This window comes from Heterodontus francisci, chromosome 8, assembly GCF_036365525.1.
Source record: "Heterodontus francisci isolate sHetFra1 chromosome 8, sHetFra1.hap1, whole genome shotgun sequence".
NCBI lineage: Eukaryota > Metazoa > Chordata > Chondrichthyes > Heterodontiformes > Heterodontidae > Heterodontus > Heterodontus francisci.
The window spans coordinates 85,146,700-85,173,329 of record NC_090378.1 but is presented as its reverse complement, the minus strand read 5'-3'; the positions used below and the strand labels follow the sequence as shown (position 1 = coordinate 85,173,329).

At 41.2% G+C, this 26,630-nt stretch overlaps 1 protein-coding gene across 8 annotated transcripts in view; it reads left to right on the top strand.

Annotated features, from left to right (window-relative positions):
• Positions 1-26,630, top strand: part of LOC137372989 (serine-rich adhesin for platelets-like) — a 77,294-nt gene that overhangs the window by 32,207 nt on the left and 18,457 nt on the right. For 5 of the 8 annotated variants that reach the window (XM_068037580.1, XM_068037579.1, XM_068037585.1 and 2 more), the window contains 10 exons: positions 2,571-2,718; positions 4,944-5,098; positions 9,397-9,456; positions 10,106-10,239; positions 13,373-13,520; positions 13,914-14,062; positions 14,328-14,549; positions 15,317-15,467; positions 23,059-23,153; positions 25,957-26,168. In XM_068037580.1, the coding sequence (XP_067893681.1) occupies positions 2,571-2,718; positions 4,944-5,098; positions 9,397-9,456; positions 10,106-10,239; positions 13,373-13,520; positions 13,914-14,062; positions 14,328-14,549; positions 15,317-15,467; positions 23,059-23,153; positions 25,957-26,168 (1,474 nt within the window). The remainder of the gene's footprint in view (positions 1-2,570; positions 2,719-4,943; positions 5,099-9,396; positions 9,457-10,105; positions 10,240-13,372; positions 13,521-13,913; positions 14,063-14,327; positions 14,550-15,316; positions 15,468-23,058; positions 23,154-25,956; positions 26,169-26,630) is intronic. The other 3 variants (XM_068037584.1, XM_068037581.1, XM_068037583.1) reach the window with 3 other exon arrangements.

The following is a 26,630-nucleotide window of genomic DNA, read 5'->3' as shown; positions in this document are numbered from 1 at the left end:
AGATACGAATTTATATTTTTTAAAAGACAAGTTGCCAGCAAAGTCATCCTTTCAGCTTAAGATGATCACCTAGTTTCCCACATTGCAAAGGACTGTGAGGAGAGAGACAGAATGTCTGCTCGGTCCCCAGCAAGAACCAAGACCCAGGAAGTTTAAAGGAACTACCTGTTCTGTCAGAAAGAAGAAAAAATACTGCTAACTACTATGTTTGAATGACTAAGTGACTATCATGTGATGAGTCCCCCCCATCTGTGGTTTTGAGCTGGTGTTTTTCTCTGCAGCAGAGGAGAAGCAACTGGACTCTGACATGAGCAGACCCTATGTGGGGGTTTCTCTCTCTCTCACTCTCTCTCTCTGTGTCTCTCTTTCTCATTCTGTCTGTCTCAGTCTCTCTCTGTGTCAGTCTCTCTCTCTGTCTGTCTGTCTCTGTCTCTCTCTGTCTCTGTCTCTCTCTCTCTCTCTCTCTGTGTCTCTCTCTCTCTGTCTCTGTCTCTCTCTCTGTGTCTCTCTCTCCATTCCAGCCTGAAAGCTTTCAAATCCTGCTTATTGACTGACCACCTTTGCATACTCCGGCTACAATCAGAAACCCCGTTGGAGGAAATCATCCACATCGCTATCTCCAAGAGACTAACCGAACCAGTCATCTTCCTTTTCAAACTAAATGCCTCAGGACTACTGAATTCAGCTAGAAGCCAGCCGAATCACCATACTCCACAGACTGTATACCTCTTGTTATGGACTCTAACCAATCTACCTTTCTCCACTCTGTAACCTATTAGTGTGTGTGTAAGTGAAAGTTGGTGCCTTGTTTATTATTTTATGATTGTTCGGTTTAAGTACAATAAAGTTAACCTTTTTTTTATTAACTCAAGAAAACCTGTCCAATTGGTTCTTGTTATGATCATAGCAAGTAAGTAATCAAACACCTACTGAATTGGCCAGTGAGAGAGAATTAAACCTGTTGTGGTCTTTCAAGGAGAGGGAAAAGAGGGAAGTCCTTCAACCCCTCCTCACTTGATCGTAACACTCTCACTCGGGATCCTTCTCAGAAGTGGAATTAGGTCCCCCTTCTACTGGAGTCCCCTGCGAACGCCGACCTCCATGAGAGAACACAAACGTGTGGGTTAGGATGTACAGATCTCATCATGCCAACCATGCGTGATGTGGGTTTCCAGAAGTGAACTGTATGTCGGTGGAAGACAACCTGACTCTCTTGTGCAGAGACTCTAGTCTCACCATTCTCTATTGTGCAATTGGCCTCAGTCCCCACTAGTTCATGTGCCTTCTCCTCTGCCGTGGACAGAGGCTTGATGTCGGGGATGAAGCCGCCAGAGCACGATGTCTCCCTGCTGTTATGGGCCCTCTTGTCCTGCAAGTGGAAAGAGGGACATAGTCATACTTCTTACAGAGATCCACATGACAATTCTGTTAGTGGCAGCCCCTCGTCCCCTACTGGGCTTATTCTAAGTAGCTCATCTCCTCTCAGCTCTCGAGAGTTAATTGGGGGTGGGATTTGAAAGAGGATGGCCTGTGGCCGAGATGCAGCCATACATCTGTCAGGGTGAGGTGATGCCTATCCTCCTTTGCCAGAGCCTTTGTGGTTCCTCCCTCCCCATGTCCCACTTCCTCCTGCATAGCCACACGCAATCCCAAAAAAGAAGAGAGGTATGGAGCAGTCACCTTGGCAGAACGAAGGAGGTCGTTGACCCTCTTGCGGCACTGCACCCATGTTTTGACAGGGTGAAGGAGGGGGGGGGGGGGGTGCGGGTGACGCCATGGCTGCTGACCTCCTCTGTGATTTCCATCCAGACTTGTTTGGTCAGTGGGAGGACCTCTTCTTGCCATCGCTGGGGAAAAGTACCTTGTAGCCTGGAGGAGAATCTCCAAGGAGGCATCGCTAAACTGTGGGGCCACCTGGTGTCTTCCTTCAGCCATGGTCGCTGCAGGCTTGCATTCAGCTCTTTGCCTATCAGGTTACAAAAGGCAACAAATGCACAATTATTTCAATATATATATCTTGGCAAATTGTAGATCAATTCAGTAGAATATGCTTCCGTTTTAATTTTTGATTATTGCTGTTTTAGATCAAGCCAGTCTAGTTGCTCTCGTTCTAATAAGGTTTAAATCTGAGAAATAAGGAAAGTTTAATATAATTTTAATCCACTAAGCTTCTCAGTTTAATGTAGTGACCTAATGGAAGCATAGATAGCTGATCTTATTTCTCCACCCTAATTAACATGTAGTTTACTTAAACTTCACGGGGACAATTTCAAAATGGGTTTGGTTTACTGTAATGGTATGTTAATACAGCAATTTTTAGCATTTTAGCAAGATGCTAAAGTTGCAGCATAAATCTGAAGTTGGAATCTACCTCAAATCCAGAGGGAAGTTGTATGAGATACCACCCTCACCGTGCCCCCACTCTCAGAAGGAAGTATCATGCAACTCCACTTTCACAACACAGGGATACTGTAGTTATCAGTTTTTCGACCAGTAACTGCAGTGTAAATACAAGCTTAATATTGCTAGCACAAAACATACACTAATTTTAACTTTCGTTCTATTATTAGGTATCTGTACCCTCTGATTCAAATCAAAATCAAATGATTCAATCTGGAATTTTGTCATCACGCTGTCAAATAACCACTTTGACTGGTCCTCAGCGACACCAAGCTCAATCAGGATCTACCTCTGATGCAGCTATACTCTTCACTTCAGGTAAACAAATAACGTCTAAAATAGAGACTGGTATATATTTCTTTTCGGACTTATTCTTAGTAAATGTAATTGAAAAGGTGTACCTGAGAGGAAGCAGATTAACAGGTTTTGTATTCAAATGGTTATTTTGTTTTATCTTGTGATTACAAAACTTTTTTTGAATAATTTTCAGATTTTTATTTTGATCTTTTTCCCTAGTTCTTAACATTTTTACAATGTCAAGTAAACTAACAATATTAATTTATTATCATGACTTAAATCTCACTTAAATTTTGCAGCACTCTTTCTAAAAAGATCTACAAAAAAAGGTAGCTCAGCTCAACAGTATTCAAGAATCCCTAAATTTTATGAAAAAGCAAAGTTAATTGAAACTGTCTTAGATTTACTTACACCAGCGCATCCAATAAGATTGAGTTAGTAGTCTTCACTGGAGAGTAGACATAATGGGCTGAATTTTATTCTCCAACCGCTGGGAGCGATGGCGGGCAAAAAAAAGGCAGCCTGCACATGCAGGCCGCACACCACCATGCCATCACGATCTACCACGCTGCTGCACAAGATAATACGCCAGTATTCCCCCCCTCCCCCCCCCCCCCCCCCCCCCCAAAACTGTTCAAAGTGCAGAGGTCACCCCCTTTGCCCCTCCCCTGCACCAATAATGCACATTTGACCCCGTACCCTCCCCACCCCACCTCGGTGGCGTCCGCTTTCCCTGGACGGGACAGTGAAGGCGTGTGAGTGCCGGCTGCCACTCATAAGATCCCGGGCAGGAGGCAAGATTGCTGACCATTTTATTTAAGTGTATTCATTTTCTTAATTTACATCTTCAAAGTTGGGTCCTGTTGCCCAGTGGCAGGGTTAGGGGGGGAGGCTGCCACGGAGCCTCGCTATTGCAGGGAAGATCGGGCTCAGCACTCCCGACGTCTGGTTTTGTGGCGCTGCCGGTACAATCTTCTGGCCCCCACTCCCCACGCCCCCCCCCCCCCCCACCCCAAAACGGATCCCGATTATCGGGACCTCAACATTATTCAGCCCAATATGTAGGCGACTGACTAAAGCATGCTGCTCACACTTGCTGCTTTTTCCTGAAATTTAGAACTGCGCCACAAATGCTCATGTATGCTTCACACATGTGATAGCAAAGCTTTGAGCTGTTGTAAGTGACGAATGTAATCTGGCTTGTACGTATAAGGTTATTTAAAGATCCTGTACAGCTGGGTCAAACTTAACTGTGGCAGTTCATTGCTAGTTAGCCATTTACTATTCAGATTGGCTGAATCCTTTTGCACAGTCATGCAGATGACATTTTTAACTGATACGTGCCAGTATCTTGGCCTCTCAAGAGTGAAATAATAAATATAAACATTTTTAAAAATTGGAAACTGAAGTCACAATACATATTTTGAAGTATTCTTTGAAATACCGTTGTCTTAGATGCCCTTAATATGAAGTAATAACACTGAGACTCCAGGAATCTGTACCATAGCTGTTCATGAGATCAAAAACCCTTTTATTTGCAGATGGGCTGTTCTATCTAGCAAGATTATATCCCAAGTCTTAAGCATCACAGATGTTATGAGTGATATGCTTAGTAACTATTATTTTTCTATTCATATTAGAAAGTAGGATCAAAAGTAATTATCAACACATTACAATCAGTGGCTATAGTTTATTTTAAAAAGTTTCTTCTGCCCATCCCATTATTGTGATCTTTTTTTCTCTTATTGTCTAAGGTTCCCTCTACTCCAGCTATCTATTACTGTCAATCTAGAATTATTCAGTGGAAGAGGCACAAAAGCATCATGGGTTACTTCTGGAAAGATTTTTTTTTAAATTTAGCATTTTCATATGTAAATAATAGTAAAATATATGAACAAGTACATCAGTCATGAAATAGAATGTTTTTTTTTGTCCTTGATATGAATTGTTTTTAAATTTTCACCCTTCACAGCCCTAGATACTGACACATACAAGTTAAAAATGACACACAGACCCTAAGGTTGGAAAACAAAGGTGGGGCAATGTAAGGAGTTTTATATTGCATGCCATATCAATTTGGTGTATAGTCATTGTGTTCAACATAATCTGTCTTCGTGGTGAATTAAACATACATTAAAGAATTGCAAACTTGCCATTTTCAGCACATCTTAGTAAATTATGAGCTTAAGTATTATAAAAATGTTAAATGTGACATTAACTGAAATTAGTATTTTTGTTTTCTGCAGAATCGGCATATAACAACTGTCCTATGTCATTTTCAGTTGCTTCTGCTGGAACCACACCAGCTTCTTGCCAGCCCATTACTGAGGTTTACAAGGCAACAGAAGCAGACCAAATGGCTCGGAAGCTAAATAAACACATTGAATATTTTAAACATCAGGTAATTATCTGACTGAAATATAACCATGTAAACTACTATAGCAGTAGTTACATGTATAGAATTAGAAGAAGGCACTAAACATAATGGCTGGGATTTTTGCTGGCGGCAGGAGTCTCAACGTCCAGAACAAAATGACGCCGAGAACCTCACGTCACCTTGTCTGTGGAAGGCCCGCTGAATCTCGTGCCAATTAGGCAATTAAGTGGACAGCGGCAGACCTTCCATGGGATCAAGGACCTTGGTGCGGGAAGTCCCACCCTTGGAGACCTACCAGCCAATCAGAGTCCTGCTGTCTGTGGAGCACCTACCCAAGGCCCAGGATCATCACTGGGCCCAGGACACAGGTAGATCAGGGTTTGCAAGGGTCTCTTGCGGTCGCGCTTGTTGTGGAGCGGGGGTGTAGGGGGGTTGTTAGCAAGGGCAGGGGGTGACTCTTCGTGGGACCCCCCTTTCCCGATGCTGGGTCCCTCGTTCAGGCACTGTGCCTTTTAATGAGGGCCCCCCCCTCCACCGCAGTCCCCCCACCCCAGATTTGGGAAGTTGCCCGTATGTTTTCTCGTGCTGTGCTTCCCATGCGGGACAGGGCCACCCGCCACATGGCTAATGGTGGCAGCGGGATGAGGCCCTTAATTGGGCATTAATTGCCCAGTTGAGCTTCAATTGGCAGCGGGGCGGGAAGGCTGTTCATAGGCCTGTGAACGGCCTTCCCACCCCAAGCTTTATTTTGGCGGAGACAGGGCTGTGAAGGGTGAAAATTTAAAAACAAATCATATCTGGGACAAAAAAACCCACATTCTATTTCATAACTGATGTACTTGTTAATATATTTTACTATTATTTACATATGAAAATGCTAAATTAAAAAAAAATCTTTACAGAAGTAACCCATGATGCCTCTTCCACTAAATAATTCTAGACTGACAGTAATAGATGCCTGGAGTAGAGGGAACCTTAGAAATTAAGAGAAAAACAATCACAATAATGGGATGGGCAGAAGAAGCTTTCTTAAAATAAACTATAGCCACCGATTTTAATGTGTTGATAATTACTTTTGATCCTACCTTCTAGTATTAATTAGGGCCCCCCCCCCACTATCACCCCACCTGATTTTATGCTCTACCTACCTCCAAACCTGCTGCAGGGGAGAGCATAAAATTCCCCCCAGTGACTTAGAACAAGATACTTTCCAAATTCTATATAAATCAAGTTTAAGTATAATAATGGGTAATTTGAGAAAATGGATAACTGACTCCACATAGCAGTGAATAGGTAATTTAAGAACACAAGTAGAAATGCTGAACCTATGTTTGATTGTGACAAATTACTGTTGTTTAAATATGACAGAGGCTACTTAGGAATTGTAGTTTTCCAAACTACAAGATTGTTTTTCACCCCAACCTAAGAATTCTATTTAAAACATTTCCAAAATTCTTTATATGAATTCATGTGAAGCAACCTATAGTGGCATCTGTTGTACTGTTACAGTTTCATCCGGGAATATTTATTACAAAAATAGTCAAGAACATGTTTCACTATATGCCCAGTAGATGGAGCAAAGTAGAGGCTGATGAATGGATTTCCAATGAGAGAGTTTTACCAATAGTAGATGAACATTTTCATTTATTTTGGCACTTTAGCTAACGATGTGTCAGTGTTGGAGCAAAATAACTAAAACTTTCTAAAACTAAAAACTGCAATTCCTGAGTAGACTGCCATATTTAGAGAACATTACTAATTGTTACTTATAAAGCTAATGCAAAAAATGGCTAATTAAATTTAAACTGAATTGGATCATTCGTTTTCTGTTACAATTTTGTGGGCACGATTATACTCAAGCATCCGAAAGAAAGACCTGTAATGTAAAATACACAATGAGTGCCTAGTAGATTTCATTGAGAATATTTTGCATTAAATGTAGGGTGAGGCACAAGACTTTAATTTCAATGGGCATCAGGTTACAATAGCTGATTCCTTTATATATTTTTCCAGAAGGAATTGCTTGCAGACTGGAACAATATACCTCCAAAATAATTTACAATTGTGTTTTAGCAGATTTCATAACATGTTCACATTTACATGGGTTAAACAATCAAATATTTAAACAATCAATCAGTAATTTTGGACTTTTCTTAATTTGTTGCTTTGTTTGCTCTAGTTACTGCTGTTTTATTCACTACAGTGGTTTACAAAGTCAGTGATACCTTTCTGTTATTGTGATATTCAATAGAATAGCCTTTGAAATATATACACGCTCATCGTTTATTTGTTAATAGAAATTCAACACCAAAGTTCAGTGAGAATACTATCTGTGCTGTATTTAGAACATCTTTGTTCAAACTAAGTTAGTGTAGGTGAATTGAAGTATCAGTTTGCATGAGCGTGTGAACTGATGCATACTGATAATGAAAATAAAAAGAGACATCAGCACAAGCTCCTTTAAATGAGATAGCATATTTCATGATGGAAAATATGTTACTGATAGTTATGCTGATTATTTAATCACCTAACACCAAAAGTCTCTGATTAATTGACTTCATCTATAACACAGGTATTCACGTTAACTAATAAAGCAAGTATGAAATGTTTAAATGTACTCCAATTATTATAACAGTCTTGGGTCGCTTTGTATTTGATTTTAAAGCACAAAATGCAGAAAGCAAAAATTCAGAATCCAGTTTTCCAATAATTATTTAACTAAAGCTTATAACATGGATAGGTATCAGTCAATTCTATATATAAATAGAGCAGGATTCTACTTCTTTATGGTGGATTCATGTCTTGAACAGAAGACTGTCTATTTTATTCAGTACAGTGCTTTCCATTTTCAAATATTAAAGGAGAAATATAGTCTACTGAATTACTCTCTATTCCTGTCACCTCTTTCAGCCTTATTTTATGCTTAGGAGCTGATGATTGGAGGCATTTAGAAAGCAGACATTTTGGGCTGGATTTTATAGGGGCCTCAATGTCGGGAGCCATGGCGCCGGGCATAAAGGTTGCCCCGGATGAGGCCCGCCACGGACCTCGATGCTGGCAGAGCCCATCCCGATCCTACTTGCGTTGGTGAGGCCTCAAGGCAGCCCCCACCGCTCCCCCGGCACTCAGCAACGGGACCTCAATCTAAATATGTAAAATAATGAACTTACCTGCATTAATTAATTTCCCGTCGCCTCCTGATGTGCCGCTGCGATCTTCATCTGACGGCCTGCACTGATGTGCCTTCAGATCCCTGTCCGGGGAAACGAGACATGACATCTGTGGGGGGGGTGGGGGTGGGGGGGGGAGGGGGTAAGTTTATCAGTGCAGGAGGGGCCGAGTGGGGTCAAATTTACTTGCTTGGTCTAGGGGGTGATGGGAAGGGATAAAGGTTAAAGGTTCTGAACTTTGCCGGGAGGGGGACGGTCATATATTCAAGGTATGTATTTCGGGGGGGAAGGGCAGGAATGACATGTAATGCTATTGGGAGTGGCGTGGGAGAGGGGCTGGGAATATCTCTGCAAATATTTTTAATAAGTTCGCATTCACTGTCTCATTAATAATTTAAACAGTGAGTAAGGGCTCTAAGCCCTTTAAAAATAGCGCCTGCGCAGTGGCGTTGGATGCCTTTGCACGGGATGGCTCGCCTACTCCCTCCATGCTATCGAGGTGGGGGGGAGGGTGCATCCGGGTCTGCTCCAGACTTGTTAATGAGCCACCTAGTATAGATCGTGGCGGCTCCGTGGAGTGAAACCTACACGTGCGGGCTGCCATCTTTTACGGCTGCCACCGTACTTGGCCTCAGCAACATAAAATCCAGCCCTTTGTGTAGAGAAAGTGGATTCTGAACAACACTCCCTATTCTTCATGTTACATGTGGGAAATTTTTACGTAGTCCTTCAAGCAATGGGATTATTTGACCAATTCAGGTGCTTGCTATTCAATGAGCTGCAATTAATATTTTTGTTGTATCATTCGCTGTTGCATCCTGAAATTTCTTTGCAATCATTTTCACCCAACCCAACTGGCAGAAACTGAGTGCATGGGCAGTTAAAATTGACAGGGTAATTTTCCTGCCCAAAAAAGCTGTATTCAGTATATTGGAATGGAGGTTTTAAGATGGCCAAAAATGTTTTATGGCAAACTACCTTGGTAATGTTGTGGAGTTAGATTTTGTAATGATAAAAATGTATCAGTAATGTGAAAATATCAAATATTTGTTCTGAGGAAGAATATCTTACATATTTCAAAACATATACAAATTGTAATTTGCTGTTTGTTGAGTTTCTTTATTTATTGTGGTGATAATGTTTCCATTTTAGGTTGAAGACTTTCAGAAGTGCCTTAATTCTAGATCAATTTCTCTAGAAGATGTACAATGGGTAATATACTTGCTAGTCACTTTTCAATATGCCTACATATATAGCAGCGTTGGAAAAATGTGTTTTGGTAGTTCCCGAAACTTGCTTATTGAAACAACATTTAAAAAAAATTTTACTTCATGTTTCTATTCCTTGTAAAATGTCAGAACTTATGGGTGAGATTTTAACTCATTCAAAACCCACCCACTTATACAGTTACAATCAGGCGCAATATCTTCATAAGATACACGTTACAATATTATATGTATCATAAATGTATATTTAATTGTTACAGTAAACAATTATAATTCAGTTACAAGTATATTTATATGAATTTAAATTTAATGGTAAGGTCTTTTGTTTAAAATACAGTTGTTCTTAGCAGTGCATGCTAAAGCACATGGACAAAACAGTACCAAACAGGTCTACTGATGTGTATTATTTTATCTGATAACATAGCAAAAGAAAATAAAAAGCCACAAGATTTGAGTTAGAGTCCACAATATTCCCAATATTATATACTAGAATTTTTGGTGTGAGGTTGGGACAAGATAGTAAGACACCTTTCATCCTAAGGACATAATCTAACAACGTTACATAACTGGTAAATGGAAATAACAGCTGTATTCTGTATTATACATGCAATTTTTAATTGTGAATTTCCACTTAGGAACTTAAGGAACTGAGAGAAGGCCAGGACAAACTAGAAAGGAGCTACATTGCAGCTAAGGACAAGCACCGCAGTCTGCAGCAGCGTCACTACCTGGACAAAAATATCACTGCTGGGGATTTTGACCCAGATAGGTTAGATTTAATAAAATGGGATTTGAAACTTGTCGTAAGATTCGCCTTTGTGCTCCTGAATGGTTAAAAACAATCTTGACAGGATTTAGATATCATTATAAATATTGTGATTATTATTTGTTTTGTAAAAAGAAACATCAATTCCAAATTTACTTAAATAACATAAATTTTGAATCAGTGGTTGTTATGCATTTTTACTTTAGTTATTCATGGGATGTGGGCCTCGCTGGCAAGGCTTGTATTTATTATCCATCACTAATTTCCCTTGAGAAGTTGGTGGTGAGCCCCCCTACTGAACCACTGCAGTCCATGTGCTCCCACAGTCAGGTAGGGAGTTCCAAGGTTTTCACCCAGTGATGATGAAGAAACAGTGATATATTTCAAAGTCAGGGTGGTTTGTGACTTAAGAACATAAGAAATAGGAGCAGAAGTAGGCTTTACCCCCTTCAAGCCTGCTTCGCCATTCAGTCGAATCATGACTGATCTTCTGCATCAATTCTACTTACCAGCCTTATCACCATAGCCCTTGATTCCCTTAGTGCCCAAAACTCTATCAATCTCAGTCTTGAATATACTCATCGACTGAGCATCCACAGCCCTCTGGAGTAGAGAATTCCAAAGATTCACAACCCTCTGAGTGAAGAAATTTCTCTTCATCTCAGTCCTAAATGGTCACTCCTTTATACTGAGACCCTAGTTCTAGACTCTCCAGTCAGGGGTAAAAGCCTCTAAGCATCTCCCCCATTAAGCCGTTTAAGAATTTTATGCGTTTCGATGAGATCACCTCTCATTCTTCTATACTCCTGAGAATATTTGCCCATTCTGCTCAAGCTGTACTCTTGGGTCAACCCTATGGCATCAGTCTAGTGAACCTTTGTTGATCCCCCTTGAAGGCAAGTATATCCTTCTTTAGGTAAGGAGAGCAAAACTGCAGATAGTACTCCAGGTATAACCTCACCGAAGCCGCAGCAAGACTTCCTTACTCTCATACTGCAACCCCCTTGCAAAAAAAGCTAATGTACCATTTGCCTTCATAATTGCTTTCTGTACCTACATGCTAACTTACTGTGATTTGTGTACAAGAAAACCCAAATCCCCGAATACCAACATTAACTAGTCTCTCACCTTTTAAATAATATTCTGCTTTTCCATTCTTCCTACCAGAGTGGATAATTCCACATTGCCCCACATTATACCCCATCTGCCACCTTCTTGGCAAATCACTTAACCGGTCTATATCCCTTTGCAGCCTCTTTGCGTCCTCCTCACAGCTTACTTTCCCACCTAGCTTTGTATTAGCAACAAATTTGGATATATTACATTCATTCCCTTCATCTAAATCATTGATAAAGATTGTAAATCGTTGAGGGCCAAGCACTGATCCTTGTGGCACTCCAATAGTTATACCCTGCCGTCCTGAAAATGACCTACTGTTTCCTGTTCATTTACCAATCCTCGATCCATGCTAATATATTGTTTCCAATCTCATGAGGTCTAATTTCGTGTAACTGCCTTTTATGTGGCACCTGATCAAATGCCTTCTGAAAACTCAAATATACTACATCCACAGGTTTCCCCCTTATGTACCCTGCTGGTTACTCCCTCAAAAGACTTAGTAGATTTGTCAAACAGGATTTTCCTTTTGTAAAACTGGGTTATATAAGATCATAAGAAATAGGAGCAGGAGTAGGCCATTCGTCCCCTTGAGCCTGCTCCACCATTCAATAAGATCATGGCTGATCTGATTGTGGTCTTAACTACACTGTACAGTATTGTATGTATGTACACTAGAGTCCTGACAGTGATCATTTTATATTTTTTATATAAATACTGTATATTTTATAATAATTAATCACTCAGGACCTTCCTGGTCTCTGCATCTCGGCTGCTCACTGGATAAACTTGCAGTAAGTATTTCAACCTGTAAAGCAGGAGTCTAGGTAATGTATAATATTTTCTGAGCCTTTGGGCAATTGCTGTGCTTATTTTAAGCAATACAGATACTGGTACAGTGTGGCACAACCTGTCTGGGTCATGGGTTTCTGTTTAACTCATGACCAAACAATCACTGACTTTGTGGCTCTCAGCTTCATCTTTTTACACAACCTTTCAAGTCCAATTACAGTTTTTGTTGCTTATCTGCACAAACTGAAAAAGTGAAAAACGAATCGGAAGGTAGGTAAAGTGAACATTCCGGTGGTGGGGTCGGGAGCAGGAAAAAATGGAAGGACTTGGGCCGTGTCGGGCTCGGGTCTGATGTGATTCTGTTGGGTTTGGGTAGGGTTTTTTTCCCTGACCTGAGCAGGCCTTTACCTTACAATCTGTTTTTATATTTCTTGTTCGTTTACTATAATCTATTTCATCTGTCTTCAAGTCTTCAGCTTTAATTCAATTCATGGATTTGGTACAAGATAAAATGCATAATGTCAAATTTTATTTGTATAAACTACCACCAATCAGTATTTCTGAAATAAAAACTGAAAATGCTAGAAATACTCTGCAAGTCAGGGAGCATCTGTGGAGAGAAAAAGTGAGTTAATGTTTCAGGTCTGTGTGACCTTTCAACACAAAGCATCTGCAGTATTTTGTTCCTTATTTCTGTTCTTGACAATTGAACCATTTGCTATAAAAAATTTTCAGAAATTATCCACAGATCAGTTATCTTAATATTATAATTAACTTTGTCTATAAATTTACTTCTTTGGAGCAACACCTAATATGATATTTTGCATATCAGACTGTTTTGACATTGACCTTTCAGCTTTGAGATACAGGTTCAAATCCAGATTATTCTAGATTTAAAGTCTCTGCTTGTAAAGCTCCTATGTGACAGTCACAATTTAGAACCTAATAGGTATAAATTGTACAGCGCAATACTGCCCCTAGATTAGACCTTACTCAGAAAGGCCGAAGAATGACTGATGTGCAGTAGAGGGTGCTTGACTGAAGGTGGGGCTGAAGCACATTGTTAGAGCAGTGCGGAGGCAGTTTTTCCTCTGCATTTAACTGACGTGTATGTGCTGGGTGTGTTTGATGTTTTCACTAGGTGCTGAAAGTTGAAAAATGTAATTCCTTAGAGTTAACATTCCTCAGTTGAGCATAAAATTCAGTTACAAATTTTTTTTCTTTCCAGAGAAATTGAAGGAGAAATATTTAGAATAGGAATGCAACTGGAAAATATAAAAGAGAAAATTGATGAAGACATTTGCAATCAATCAAGCCCAATCAATTCTGTATTCACATCTACTCCACTCTCCACCCATGAATCTCTGTGTTCTGAGGTAAATTGTTCATTGTTATACTTCTTGAGGTATTAAACCTTTAGAAGGTGAGGTAGTAGTGTAAACAAATTCATGCACTGTTCCAAATGTGACCTTACAAATGATCTATGTAAGGTTGGAATAATGGTTTAACTTACCACAAAAGAGTTTTTGTGATCCTCCTATTATTTATTAGAAGGAAACTGGTTTGGCACTGTAACGTGAGAGTTAATTAATTATTAAAGAACTGATCCAAATTGAATGGGTCCAGTGACATTTACATTATTCTTCACTTTTCAAATATTAGAATGAAAGCCGGAAAGGCTTGTAGGTTTGTGCTATGGAGTAACTACCTTTAAAGTGCCGTTTTCTGTGCAAATGATCAGCCTTGTTACTGTTTCTCCTGTATTAAAGAGTAACATGGCTGCCATTATTCAGGAGGGACTGAAGGTGGGTCGAGTAACACAGGATAGTTTTCAGATGGAGTTGGTGCCAGAGGAGATGCCGGAGGACAACAGTAAATCATCCTTACTTGAAGACAGATGCAATCATGTCCCACAGAGGTAAGCATTAGTTGAATATTTTTTGAAGTACAAAATTTCATTTGTTAGTCATTGGTTTAAAAAAATGTTAAGCTGTAGTCAGTTGAAGAAATCCTTTTAAAATAGAAAAATCAGAAAATAATGAGAGCCACATTTGTGAAACAGTTAACTGATAGTGAAATTAGCCTTTCAGGTGAGTGAGACCAAAGTGATAGAGTTAAATTTCTATGGTGATTGTTTGCTGGCTGCTTTATTTATTAAGCCTCCGCCTCCCACCTCTCTACAGTTCACATGCAGTTCAATTTCTCGACAGAGATCAAAACAAATCTTCCAAGATCCCAGCACAGGCAGCAGATTTCTTTGAACCTGACGGCAAACTAACCAGTCATTGCTGGATGCATTTAGCATCTATACACACAATAGAAGATGAAGGTTGTAGAGCAATCGCAGAACCAATAGAAAATGTCAGTGAAAACCACATAGAGCCAGATCCTGAAGCGCTTGAACAGTGAGTAAAATGTCCAATTTCAAATTTGCATTGTAATAGTTTTAGGAAACGTAATATGCATGCAAAGGAACATTATAAATTTGATATTTAAATAGTAAATGTTTAACCATCTTACTTTGACACAGTGAAAAGTTAGATTTTGTTTGTTACGTTTGTGCAATTCTGTATCCTCCTGGAATTATCCTATATAAGTAGTTGAATGGCACCAATCCTACAAGTGCAAGCTACAGTCAATTCAAAGTTTCTTAATTCATGTTATTTGTTGATACAATTTTTACACTAAATTCTCACTTCGTGTTATTTGCATTGGACAATTCAATAACTTTGTATTGTCAAATTAAACTGTACCTCTGTTATCCCCAGGGATGCAGGAACTGATTAATCACAAACAGAAAACCATGATTTGGAAAAGTGAAAGGATAGATTCTAACTTCTGGAACACTGATGAGCTAGAAAGTGGAATTTTTTATGATACAAAACTAGATGAAAGTCAAAAGTGCCATGTGACATTTACAGCTGAAGGTGCCTTAAGAAAAGTAGCTGAAAGTAGAAGGATGCAGGGCTATTGATTTTAAACGTAGCATTATGTTCCCATGTCCTCAGTAGATTCCATATGGCCTGCAGCCTCAATGTATAAAAACAATGTCACAATTTTAAAATATCTGCAGGGACCACTTTTAGAAGCAATTAATTCTATTGGTAGTCTTGTTTAATATCTAAGTGCTCTTAAAAAATCATGTTCATTAATATTTCTTTGTCTGTTACAGGGAAATCCCTACAGTACGAACAAAAGCACCATCAACCCTGACTGAGAATAATCTTCATTCTTCTGTTTATCCAAATTATTTATCCATGAATGAGACGTTGAGATTGCATAGCACTTCATTCCAGGGACAGGAATCATTAAATAAACTTAAGGTATGCATGTCATCTTTCTTTGGCCTCCTTATCTCGAGAGACAATGGGTAAGCGCCTGGAGGTGGTCAGTGGTTTGTGGAGCAGCGCCTGGAGTGGCTATAAAGGCCAATTCTAGAGTGACAGGCTCTTCCACAGGTGCTGCAGAAAAATTTGATTGTCGGGGCTGTTACACAGTTGGCTCTTCCCTTGCGCCTCTGTCTTTTTTCCTGCCAACTGCTAAGTCTCTTCGACTCGCCACACTTTAGCCCCGCCTTTATGGCTGTCCGCCAGCTCTGGCGAACGCTGGCAACTGACTCCCACGACTTGTGATCAATGTCACAGGATTTCATGTCGCGTTTGCAGACGTCTTTAAAGCGGAGACATGGACGGCCGATGGGTCTGATACCAGTGGCGAGCTCGCTGTACAATGTGTCTTTGGGGATCCTGCCATCTTCCATGTCATAGAATGCCATTTTTTCATCAGTGCAAAGTGTAAACTCAGCAATCCTGTGCTCCCAGTGGGGAGCATCACTCAAAGGCATTGTAGGTCAGAGATACTATAGTTTTCAAGGGAGGCCACCTGCTGGGAGTGTGGTAGTGCAGTATTTACCCTAGAATCTAACGGTGATTTCAGGGAAAGTTAGAACGTCTAATGACGTTTATGTGTTGACTATTCTGGACATCTTCATTTTCTAAGGATGTTGCCAAAAAGGACCTTTGGGAGGAAATGTTGACTTGTAAATCAAGCATCTCAGATAGGACATCAGAGGCACAAACCGCACAGAAGTCTTTGAATTCTAATGTGTGCAACATAATTAAATTATTAAACAAAAAGAGAAAAATGCTAGAAACAGCAGGTGAGGCAGCAGCTGAGAAAAGAATAGCCAAGTTAACATTTCAGGTATAGAGTCTTAATCTGAACTGGAAGATAGTACAGATGAACAGCATTTAAACTGGAAGATATTACAGTTGAACACTAACTGTGATTAAGAAAGCACTTGAATGTTACCAGCCATCTGGAGATGGGCTTGGAAGCGGGAGGCCTCATAAAATGGCGTCAAGAGGGAGCCACAGATTGGTTACAGTACAGAAGGAGACCATTTGGCCCATCGTGTCCATGCCAGCTCTCTGCTAGAACAATTTACCTAGTCCTTCTTCCCGTAGCCCTGCAAATTTTTTCTCTTTAGATAATTATAGAGTTCTCTTTTGAAGACCTCAATTGAATCTGCCTCCACTACACTCTCAGGTAGTGCATTCAAAGAACAAAGAAAATTACAGCACAGGAACAGGCCCTTCGGCCCTCCAAGCCTACGCCGATCCAAATCCTCTATCTAAACCTGTCGCCTATTTTCTAAGGGTCTGTATCTCTTTATTTCCTGCCCATTCATGTATCTGTCTAGATACATCTTAAAAGACGCTATCGTGCCCGCGTCTACCACCTCCGCTGGCAAAGCGTTCCATGCACCCACCACCCTCTGCGTAAAGAAATTTCCACGCATATCCCCCCTAAACTTTTCCCCTTTCACTTTGAACTTGTGTCCCCTTGTAATTGAATCCCCCACTCTGGGAAAAAGCTTCTTGCTATCCACTCTGTCTATACCTCTCATGATTTTGTACACCTCAATCAGGTCCCCCCTCAACCTCCGTCTTTCTAATGAAAATAATCCTAATCTACTCAACCTCTCTTCATAGCTAGCGCCCTCCATACCAGGCAACATCCTGGTGAATCTCCTCTGCACCCTCTCCAAAACATCCACATCCTTTTGGTAATGTGGCGACCAGAACTGCACGCAGTATTCCAAATGTGGCCGAACCAAAGTCCTATACAACTGTAACATGACCTGCCAACTCTTGTACTCAATACCCCGTCCGATGAAGGAAAGCATGCCGTATGACTTCTTGACCACTCTATTGACCTGCGTTGCCACCTTCAGGGAACAATGGACCTGAACACCCAAATCTCTCTGTACATCAATTTTCCCCAGGACTTTTCCATTTACTGTATAGTTCACTCTTGAATTGGATCTTCCAAAATGCATCACCTCGCATTTGCCCTGATTCAACTCCATCTGCCATTTCTCTGCCCAACTCTCCAGTCTATCTATATTCTGCTGTATTCTCTGACAGTCCCCTTCAGTATCTGCTACTCCACCAATCTTAGTGTCATCTGCAAACTTGCTAATCAGACCACCTATACTTTCCTCCAAATCATTTATGTATATCACAAACAACAGTGGTCCCAGCACGGATCCCTGTGGAACACCACTGGTCACACGTCTCCATTTTGAGAAACTCCCTTCCACTGCTACTCTCTGTCTCCTGTTGCCCAGCCAGTTCTTTATCCATCTAGCTAGTACACCTTGGACCCCATGCGCCTTCACTTTCTCCATCAGCCTACCATGGGGAACCTTATCAAACGCCTTACTGAAGTCCATGTATATGACATCTACAGCCCTTTCCTCATCAATCAACTTTGTCACTTCCTCAAAGAATTCTATTAAGTTGGTAAGACATGACCTTCCCTGCACAAAACCATGTTGCCTATCACTGATAAGCCCATTTTCTTCCAGATGGGAATAGATCCTATCCCTCAGTATCTTCTCCAGCAGCTTCCCTACCACTGACGTCAGGCTCACCGGTCTATAATTACCTGGATTATCCCTGCTACCCTTCTTAAACAAGGGGACAACATTAGCAATTCTCCAGTCCTCCGGGACCTCACCCGTGTTTAAGGATGTTGCAAAGATATCTGTTAAGGCCCCAACTATTTCCTCTCTCGCTTCCCACAGTAACCTGGGATAGATACCATCCGGATCTGGGGACTTGTCCACCTTAATGCCTTTTAGAATACCCAACACTTCCTCCCTCCTTATGCCGACTTGACCTAGAGTAATCAAACATCTGTCCCTAACCTCAACATCCGTCATGTCCCTCTCCTCGGTGAATACCGATGCAAAGTACTCGTTTAGAATCTCACCCATTTTCTCTGACTCCACGCATAACTTTCCTCCTTTGTCCTTGAGTGGGCCAATCCTTTCTCTAGTTACCCTCTTGCTCCTTATATATGAATAAAAGATCCTAACCCAACATCTTCCTGCCACCACAGGATATTCTTAACATTGGAAACGTCAGTGGCGGCCACCTGCCAAGTGGAAGCAGGTAGCCAATTAAAACAATTAATTGGCCAATTAATGGCCACTTCCCACCTCCACCAGCATTCTATCGGTGTCGGGGCGGGCTCCCGTCGCATGGAGAAATCTCCAGGTAAGCAGTGGCGGCCTCCCAGTGGATTCTGGGGGTGGGTCTTTGCTTTCCTTAATGTCTGATCCATGGCCCACGCAGGGGCCCTCCATGGCAGTTGCCACCCCCACAGCTGTGACACCGCTGCTAGTGGTTTCACTCTTGGTCCTGGCACAGTTTAAAAAAAAAAATTAACTGGCCTTCGAGGGCCCCTCAATATGGAGGTGACCTCTTCCTATCCCTGCAGCCTCAGCATCAGCCACCTCTATTGGTGGTGCTGCTGTTCTGCTGGCCCTCTGATTGGGGCAGCAGCTCTGAGAAGTGGGCCCAACGGCAGTCCCAGCAGCAGCCTTTTAATTGGCCACCTCTGGTAAAATCCAGTCCGGGGTCCCGCTGTCTGTCCTCGTGGGCTCAGGATCCACTTTCGGTCCTGGCAGCAGGATTACCTGGCTTTTGGGAAAATCCAGCCCATGTTTTCATTAGATGCTGCTCAGAAACTGCCATTAAATAATGTGCAAGAGCAACATGGTATGAGTATCCATCTGATTTGCATCTGGCCTTTATTCATTGTGATACAGTTGAATTCAATAAAGCAGTGCGTCAAATCTGTGTTTTGCTATGGGTTGCCAACTCTAGTTGAATGTATTTCTGGATGTTCTTCATGACATGACCACCCACCTTCAACCACCATGCTCCCATATTCCTGCCATTGGTTTCCTGGCCTGCCTATCCTTGAAGTGCGTTGCTTTCCCACGGCATTTGGAAAGTGGTAATTCTTACTTACCCAAGTGGATGATTTTTAATTTTCGGTTAAGCAGTCTTTTTCCCATTTCCAATATTTTTATAACTAATAAACAAAAGTGTTCAAAGAAAATCAAAATCTACATTTTTTTAATGCCCTAATGATCTTTCTTTGTCCTGTAATACTGGCTGGAGAGTCTAGGAGATTAATTTTTAATTATTGTAGACTCCCAAACAATTCCTGAAGGGTTGGTAAACCTACACCATGCTGAGATCAGAAAATTATCACATGGCAAATCCATAGCCTATGATTGCCTGACACAATAAATTCAACTTGGTCTGCAACCCAGCTGGATTCTTTTCTTTAAACTTTACAGGGGAGAATTTCCGCTACCAGCAGAATTTGCTGAAAATTGGCCAAATCAGCGTATAAAATCACTGAATTTCAATCATGTTACATTCAGTACAAATCGAGTTTCTGCAATCATTTGCGCTAATTTAGATAACATTGTGCTGAAAGCTGGCCCTGACCGCAAAACTGGCCATCCTCTCAAATTGAATCAATCACCATGGTGAGTTATCGCTAACTGCATTTGTGGATCTTCAAGAGGACTCTTTAAAATTAAGCTTTTTTTAGAGAAGTGACATTAATAGGCACTTTTTCAAAACTTTTAAAACGTACGTAACTTACCAGGAAACTGACTACTGTACACCAATGGAGTTGGTACATCGTTCTGTATACTTTTTAAAAGTCATTTTAAATTATTTAAAATCAGGTTACTCACAACTGGTGGACTAGACTCTCTTATTAAAAATGCTTATTTTTTTGTGATAGCATTAATAGTAGTAATCTGCAGTATTAATAAAACTGCACATGTTTACCACTCTTAAATATACAAAAGAGGGGGATGATGCAGATATTGTAGTTAAGTAAGAAGGATGTGAAGTATTGGACGTGATAAACATAGGGTGAGAGGAAGTATTAATGGGAAGTCTTGAAAGTTGATAAATCACCAGGGCTGGATTAAATGTATCCCAGGCTGTTAAAAGAAGCAAGAGATAAATAGCAGAAGGTCTGGCCATCATTTTCCAGTCCTCTCTGGATACAGGTGTGGTGCCGGAGGATTGGAGAGCTACTGACATTGTACCTCTGTTCAAAAAGAAAGCGAGGGATAGACCAAATAATTACAGGCCAGTCAGTCTAACCTCAGTAGTGGGCAAATTATTGGAATCTATTCTGAGAAACAGTTTATCCTGTCACTTAGGCCCAGGTTAATCAAGGATAGTCAGCATGGATTTGTTAAGGGAAGATCTTGTTTGACTAACTTGATCAAATTTTTTGAAGAATTAACAAGGAAGATAGATGAGGGTAGTGCAGTTGATGTGATCTACATGTATTTTAGTAAGGCTTTTGACAAGGTCCCACATGGCAGACTGGTTAAAAAATAAAATCCCATGGAATCCAGTGAAATGCAGCAAGGTGGATACAAAATTGGTTCAGTGGCAGGAAACAAAGGGTAATTGTTGACGGGTGTTTTTGCCATTGGAGGGCTGTTTCCAGTGGCATTCCGCAGGGCTCATTACTGGGTCCCCTGCTTTTTGTGGTGTATATTAATGATCTGGACATAAATGAAGGGAGCATGATCAAGAAGTTTGCAGACGACACAAAGATTGGCCGTGTGGTAGATAACACGGAGGATAGCTCTAGACTGCAGGAAGATATTGATGGTCTGGTCGGATGGGCAGAAAAGTGGCAAATGGAATTCAACCCAGAGAAGTGTGAGGTGATGCATTTGGAAAGATCAAACAAGGCAAAGGAATACACGATTAATGGGAAAATACTGAAGTGTGGACGAAGTGAGGGACCTTGGAGTGAACGTCCACAGATCCCTGAAGGTAGCAGGACAGGTTGATAAGGTGGTTAAGAAGGCATATGGAATCCTTTCCTTTATGAGCTGAGGTACAGAATGTAAGAGCAGGGAGGTTATGCTGGAACAAAAACAAGAAATGCTGGATTCACTCAGCAGGTCTGGCAGCATCTGTGGAAAGAGAAGCAGAGTTAACGTTTCGGGTCAGTGACCCTTCTTACCCATGGTTATGCTGGAACTGTATAACTCATTGGTTAGGCCACAACTTGAGTACTGTGTGCAGTCCGGTCACCTCATTACAGAAAGGATGTAATTGCACTAGAGAGAGTACAGAGGAGATCTACGAAGATGTTGCCAGGACTGGAAAAGTGCAGCTATGAGAAAAGATTGGATAGGCTGGGGTTGTTCTCCTTGGAACAGAGAAGGTTGAGGGGAGATCTGATTGAAATGTACAAAATTTTGAGGGGCCTGGATAGAGTGGAGGTGAAGAGCCTATTAATCTTAGCAGAGAGGTCAGTGACTAGGGGGTATAAATTTAAAATGATTGGTAGAAAGATATAGAGGGGAAATGAGGAAAATATTTTTCACCTAGAGGGTGGTGGTGATCTGGAACTCACTGCCTGAAAGGGTAGTTGAGGCAGAAACCCTCAACTCATTCAAAAGGAGTCTGGATATGCACCTCAAGTACCGTAATCTGCAGGGCTGCAGACCAAGTGCTGGAAGGTGGTATTAAAATGGGTGGATCATTTTTCGGCCGGCACAATGGGCCAAGTGGCCTCTTCTGTGCCTTAAACTTTCAATGATTCTGTGAAAAGTATATTTATTAATGTAATAAAGTTATGAAATGCTGCTCATTACACTGGTTGATGGATGATTTTACATTTCAGATTATGTAAATTAGTTTGAGTGGAAATGTGAACCATAAATCAAGTTGGAAAACCAGCACAATTTGCACCCAGATTGACAATTGCAACCAAAGCAGAAACTTACCCCTAAAAGCAATGGTCACTACATTTGTTATGCAAAGTATAGAGAGTTTTGGCTAGTATATGGATTAATCAAGTACAGTTTCTGGCTTGGCCATGTGAGCCGCATGGAAGATGGCAGGATCCCCAAAGACACATTGTACAGCGAGCTCGCCACTGGTATCAGACCCACCGGCCGTCCATGTCTCCGTTATAAAGACGACTGCAAACGCGACATGAAATCGTGTGACATTGATCACAAGTCGTGGGAGTCAGTTGCCAGCATTCGCCAGAGCTGGCGGGCAGCCATAAAGACAGGGCTAAATTGTGGCGAGTCGAAGAGACTTAGTAGTTGGCAGGAAAAAAGACAGAGGCGCAAGGGGAGAGCCAACTGTGCAACAGCCCCAACAAACAAATTTCTCTGCAGCACCTGTGGAAGAGCCTGTCACTCCAGAATTGGCCTTTATAGCCACTCCAGGCGCTGCTTCACAAACCACTGACCACCTCCAGGCGCGTATCCATTGTCTCTCGAGATAAGGAGGCCCAAAAGAAAAGAAAAGAAGTACAGTTTCTGCAGATTAAAAATGATTTACTTGTTCTCAGTGTACAATCAAATCTCTAGCAAATTCTTGTCAGCATTGAGTTGAGTGAGTTTCAAAATGAATGCCATGTTAGTTATAATTCTCTATCTAAGCATAAACTACTTTAAAATGCAAAGCTTTTTGCTTCTAAAATAAAATGCACTTCAAATTAATTTTGTATTTAACTAATATATGATTTGGTATATTCCATTGCTAGCAACTTTCGCCAGACAATAGGATTGCTAGATCAGAAGGTTGCAGACACACTACAGCTACACAAACACTGGATTCTGAGCAACCACAAACAGAAAGGTATTTATAGAGTTGTCAGGAATGTAAATCACTCAAAAGATCATCTCCATGTGCTATATAGATGCATGCATATAGTCAGCGTGCTGCCTGACCTGCTATTTCCAGCATTTTCTGTTTATATTTCAGAATTACAGCATCCATGATATTTTACCTTTGTATTAGATTTGAATGCACATTTTTAGCAAAGCTTTTTTCTTCTCTGACAATCCTGGAGGTCTAGATTCTTAAAGAATCCCGTTCAAATTGGCATACTTTCCTGCTTTTTTATATTGAGAAAACTTCCATTATTTTATTAGCAGTAATCAGATGGATTTTTTTTTGGTGAATTCATGTCCTGATCAAGGTGATGGGTGTTCATGTTGGGAATTGAACTTTTCCGCCTAGATTTGGTGTTCAGATCAAATAGTACAGTGGATACCTGAAAAAATTTCAAAGGGACTGAAACACCCTGGACCTACATCTTCAGTGCTGAAGAAGACTGGTGTTACACAAATGTACTTTGTTGAATGATTATTTTCTTTGGCCCACTGACTGGAGATCTGAATTTTTTTGAAGAATTTTCAATATTCTACTAATCATTCTAAGCCCACCGACTCCCACAACTACCTTGACTATATTTCCTCACATCCTGTAAGGACTCCATCGCATTCTCCCAGTTTCTCTGTCTCTGACTCATTTGTTCTGATGATGCAACCTTCCACAGCACTTCTGAATGTCTTCCTTTTTCCTCAACCGAGGATTCCCCCCCACTATGGTTGACAGGGCCCTCAACCGTGTCCGACCCATTTCCTGCACTTCTGCCCTCACCCCTTCTCCCTCCCACAATCACAACAGGGTTCCCCTTGTCCTCACTTTCCACCCCACCAGCCTCCACATCCAAAGGATCATCCTCCGGCATTTCCACCACCTCCAGCGTGATGCCACCACCAAACACATCTTCCCTTCCCCTCTTTTGTCAGCTTTCTGAAGGGTTCATTCCCTCCGCGACACCCTGGTCCACTCCTCCATCGCCCCCGACACCTCATCCTTTTCCCACGGCATCTTCCTACGCAATTGCAGAAGGTGTAATACCTGCCCTTTTACCTCCTCTCTCCTCACCTTCCAAGACCCCAAACACTCTTTCAAGGTGAAGCAGCGATTTACTTGTACTTCCTTCAATTTGGTATACCGTATTCACTGCTCACAATGTGGTTGCCTCTATATTGGGGAGACCAAACGCAGATTGTGTGACCGCTTTGCGGAACACCTCCACTCCCCCGAGCTTCCGGTTGCTTGCCGTTTCAACGCCCCTCCGTGCTCTCAAGCTCACATTTCTATCTTTGGTTGCTGCAGTGTTACAGTGAACATCAACGCAAGCTTGAGGAGCAGCACCTGAATTTTCAATTAGGCACTCTACAGCCTTGCAGACTGAACATTGAGTTAAATATCTTCAGAGCATGACTGGCCCTTTTTTAATATTTTTATTTTATTTATTTTATTTTTTAACCATGTGCCTGTTTTTCATGTAGACAGAGCTGCTCATTATTCTACTATTAACACTCTATCTGGACTAATGCTTTGTCTTTCGCCACAAGAATTAACACACTCTTTGCCTTTGTCTCAGGACAGCTTTGTTATTTAATCTCTCCTGTCCTCTGCCCTATCACACACCTTCCCTTTTGTTCTCTTCCCCACCAACCCCCCCCACCCCACCCCCCCACTTCACTTGCTTAAAACCTGATTCTTTTCTAACCTTTGCTAGTTCTGATGAAAGGTCACATCTGAAATGTAAACTCTGCTTCTCTCTCCACAGATGCTGCCAGACCTGCTGAGTATTTCTAGCACTTTCTGTTTTTATTTCAGATTTCCAGCATCTGCAGTATTTTGCTTTTATTTAAAACAGGATGACTGCTGGCAGCTTAAAATGATCATCTAGTTTTCTACACTGTATCCTACATTGCAAAGGACTTTGAGGAGGGTGGCAAAATGTATGTGCATTTCCCAGCAAGAACCAAGACCCAGGAAGTTTAAAGGAACTACCTGTTCTTTTCAGCAAGCAGAGAAATACTGCTCACTTCTATGTTTGAATCAGTGAGTGGCTGTCATGTGACAAGCCCCTCCCCATCTGTGGCTTTAAGCTGGTGTTTTCTCTGCAGCAGAGAAGCAACTGGACGCTGACATGAGCAGACCCTAAGTGGGAGGGTTCCCCCGCGTGCGCTCTCTCTCTCTCTCTCTCTCTCTTTGTTCTGTGAAATTACCCTATCAAATCCCTTTATTGTTTTTTAAACATCTCAATTTGATCACACTTCAGCCTTCAAAATTCGAGGAACACAGGCCACATTTATGCATCCTGTCCTCATAATTTAATCCTTGTAAGCCCTATTATCATTCAGGAGAATCTTTGCTGTACCCTTCCCACGGCCATTATATTTTTCCTGAGAGTTGGTGCCCACAACTGAAGGCAGTATTCCAGATGAGGTCTGACTAAACCTTTTTACAATGAAACAACAATGCCTCACTTTTGAATTCCAATCCCACCCTGAGATAAAGGCCAACATTCCAGTTGCCATTTTGATTACTTGTCCCTGCGCACTATCTTTTAATTATTTGTATACCTGGACCATCAGCTTCTCTCAAATCCATTTTGATATTGACAAAAAGTAAAATAAGTACAATGATATTTTGTGGATATACTTTAAAGTTATACTTCAAGGTGTAGAATCAATGGGAGTCTGAATTACTACACATGAGCTGTCCAAATTTTAAGTCGTACCGTATTAATTATACACTAACTTTTTAAATGACTTTTTGAAACTCTATTTAGATACTCAAGCTTTTGTGAAAGTATGCCCTCCTTTAAGGCAGGATTGCATAACACAAACAGGGAGGCTTCATCCACTCACACAAGTGAAGATATAATTGAAGAAGATAATAACAAAATAAGGCAGTTACTTCAGCTAGCTGATCCATCTGGATGCAATCCATTCAACCGGCTCAAACCCACCATTGGTGTAGAGGATTCAGCAGCACCACCAGGTAATAGGGCAAAAAAAGATAGTGTTCATTTTTACGGTAATAGAAGTAAAAGTTGGAGTATTTTTTGAAGCATTTTGAAAGGTTTTGTTGGTTTTTGGTACATAGTTCAAATCATTCAAATTAACTTACAGTCTTGTCTACAACAAAAGTGAAAACCTTGACTGTGACTGTATCAAAATGGTCTTTTAAGTATGCTGTATCAAGTAAGCCATCTAACCTGATTGGATAATTTATTTTATTTATTTAGAGATACAGCACTGAAACAGGCCCTTTGGCCCACCGAGTCTGTGCCAACCAACAACCACCCATTTATACTAATCCTACATTAATCCCATATTCCCGACCACATCCCCACCATTCTCCTACCACCTACGTACCTACCTACACTAGGGGCAATTTACAATGGCCAATTTACCTATCAACCTGCAACTCTTTGGCTGTGGGAGGAAACCGGAGCACCTG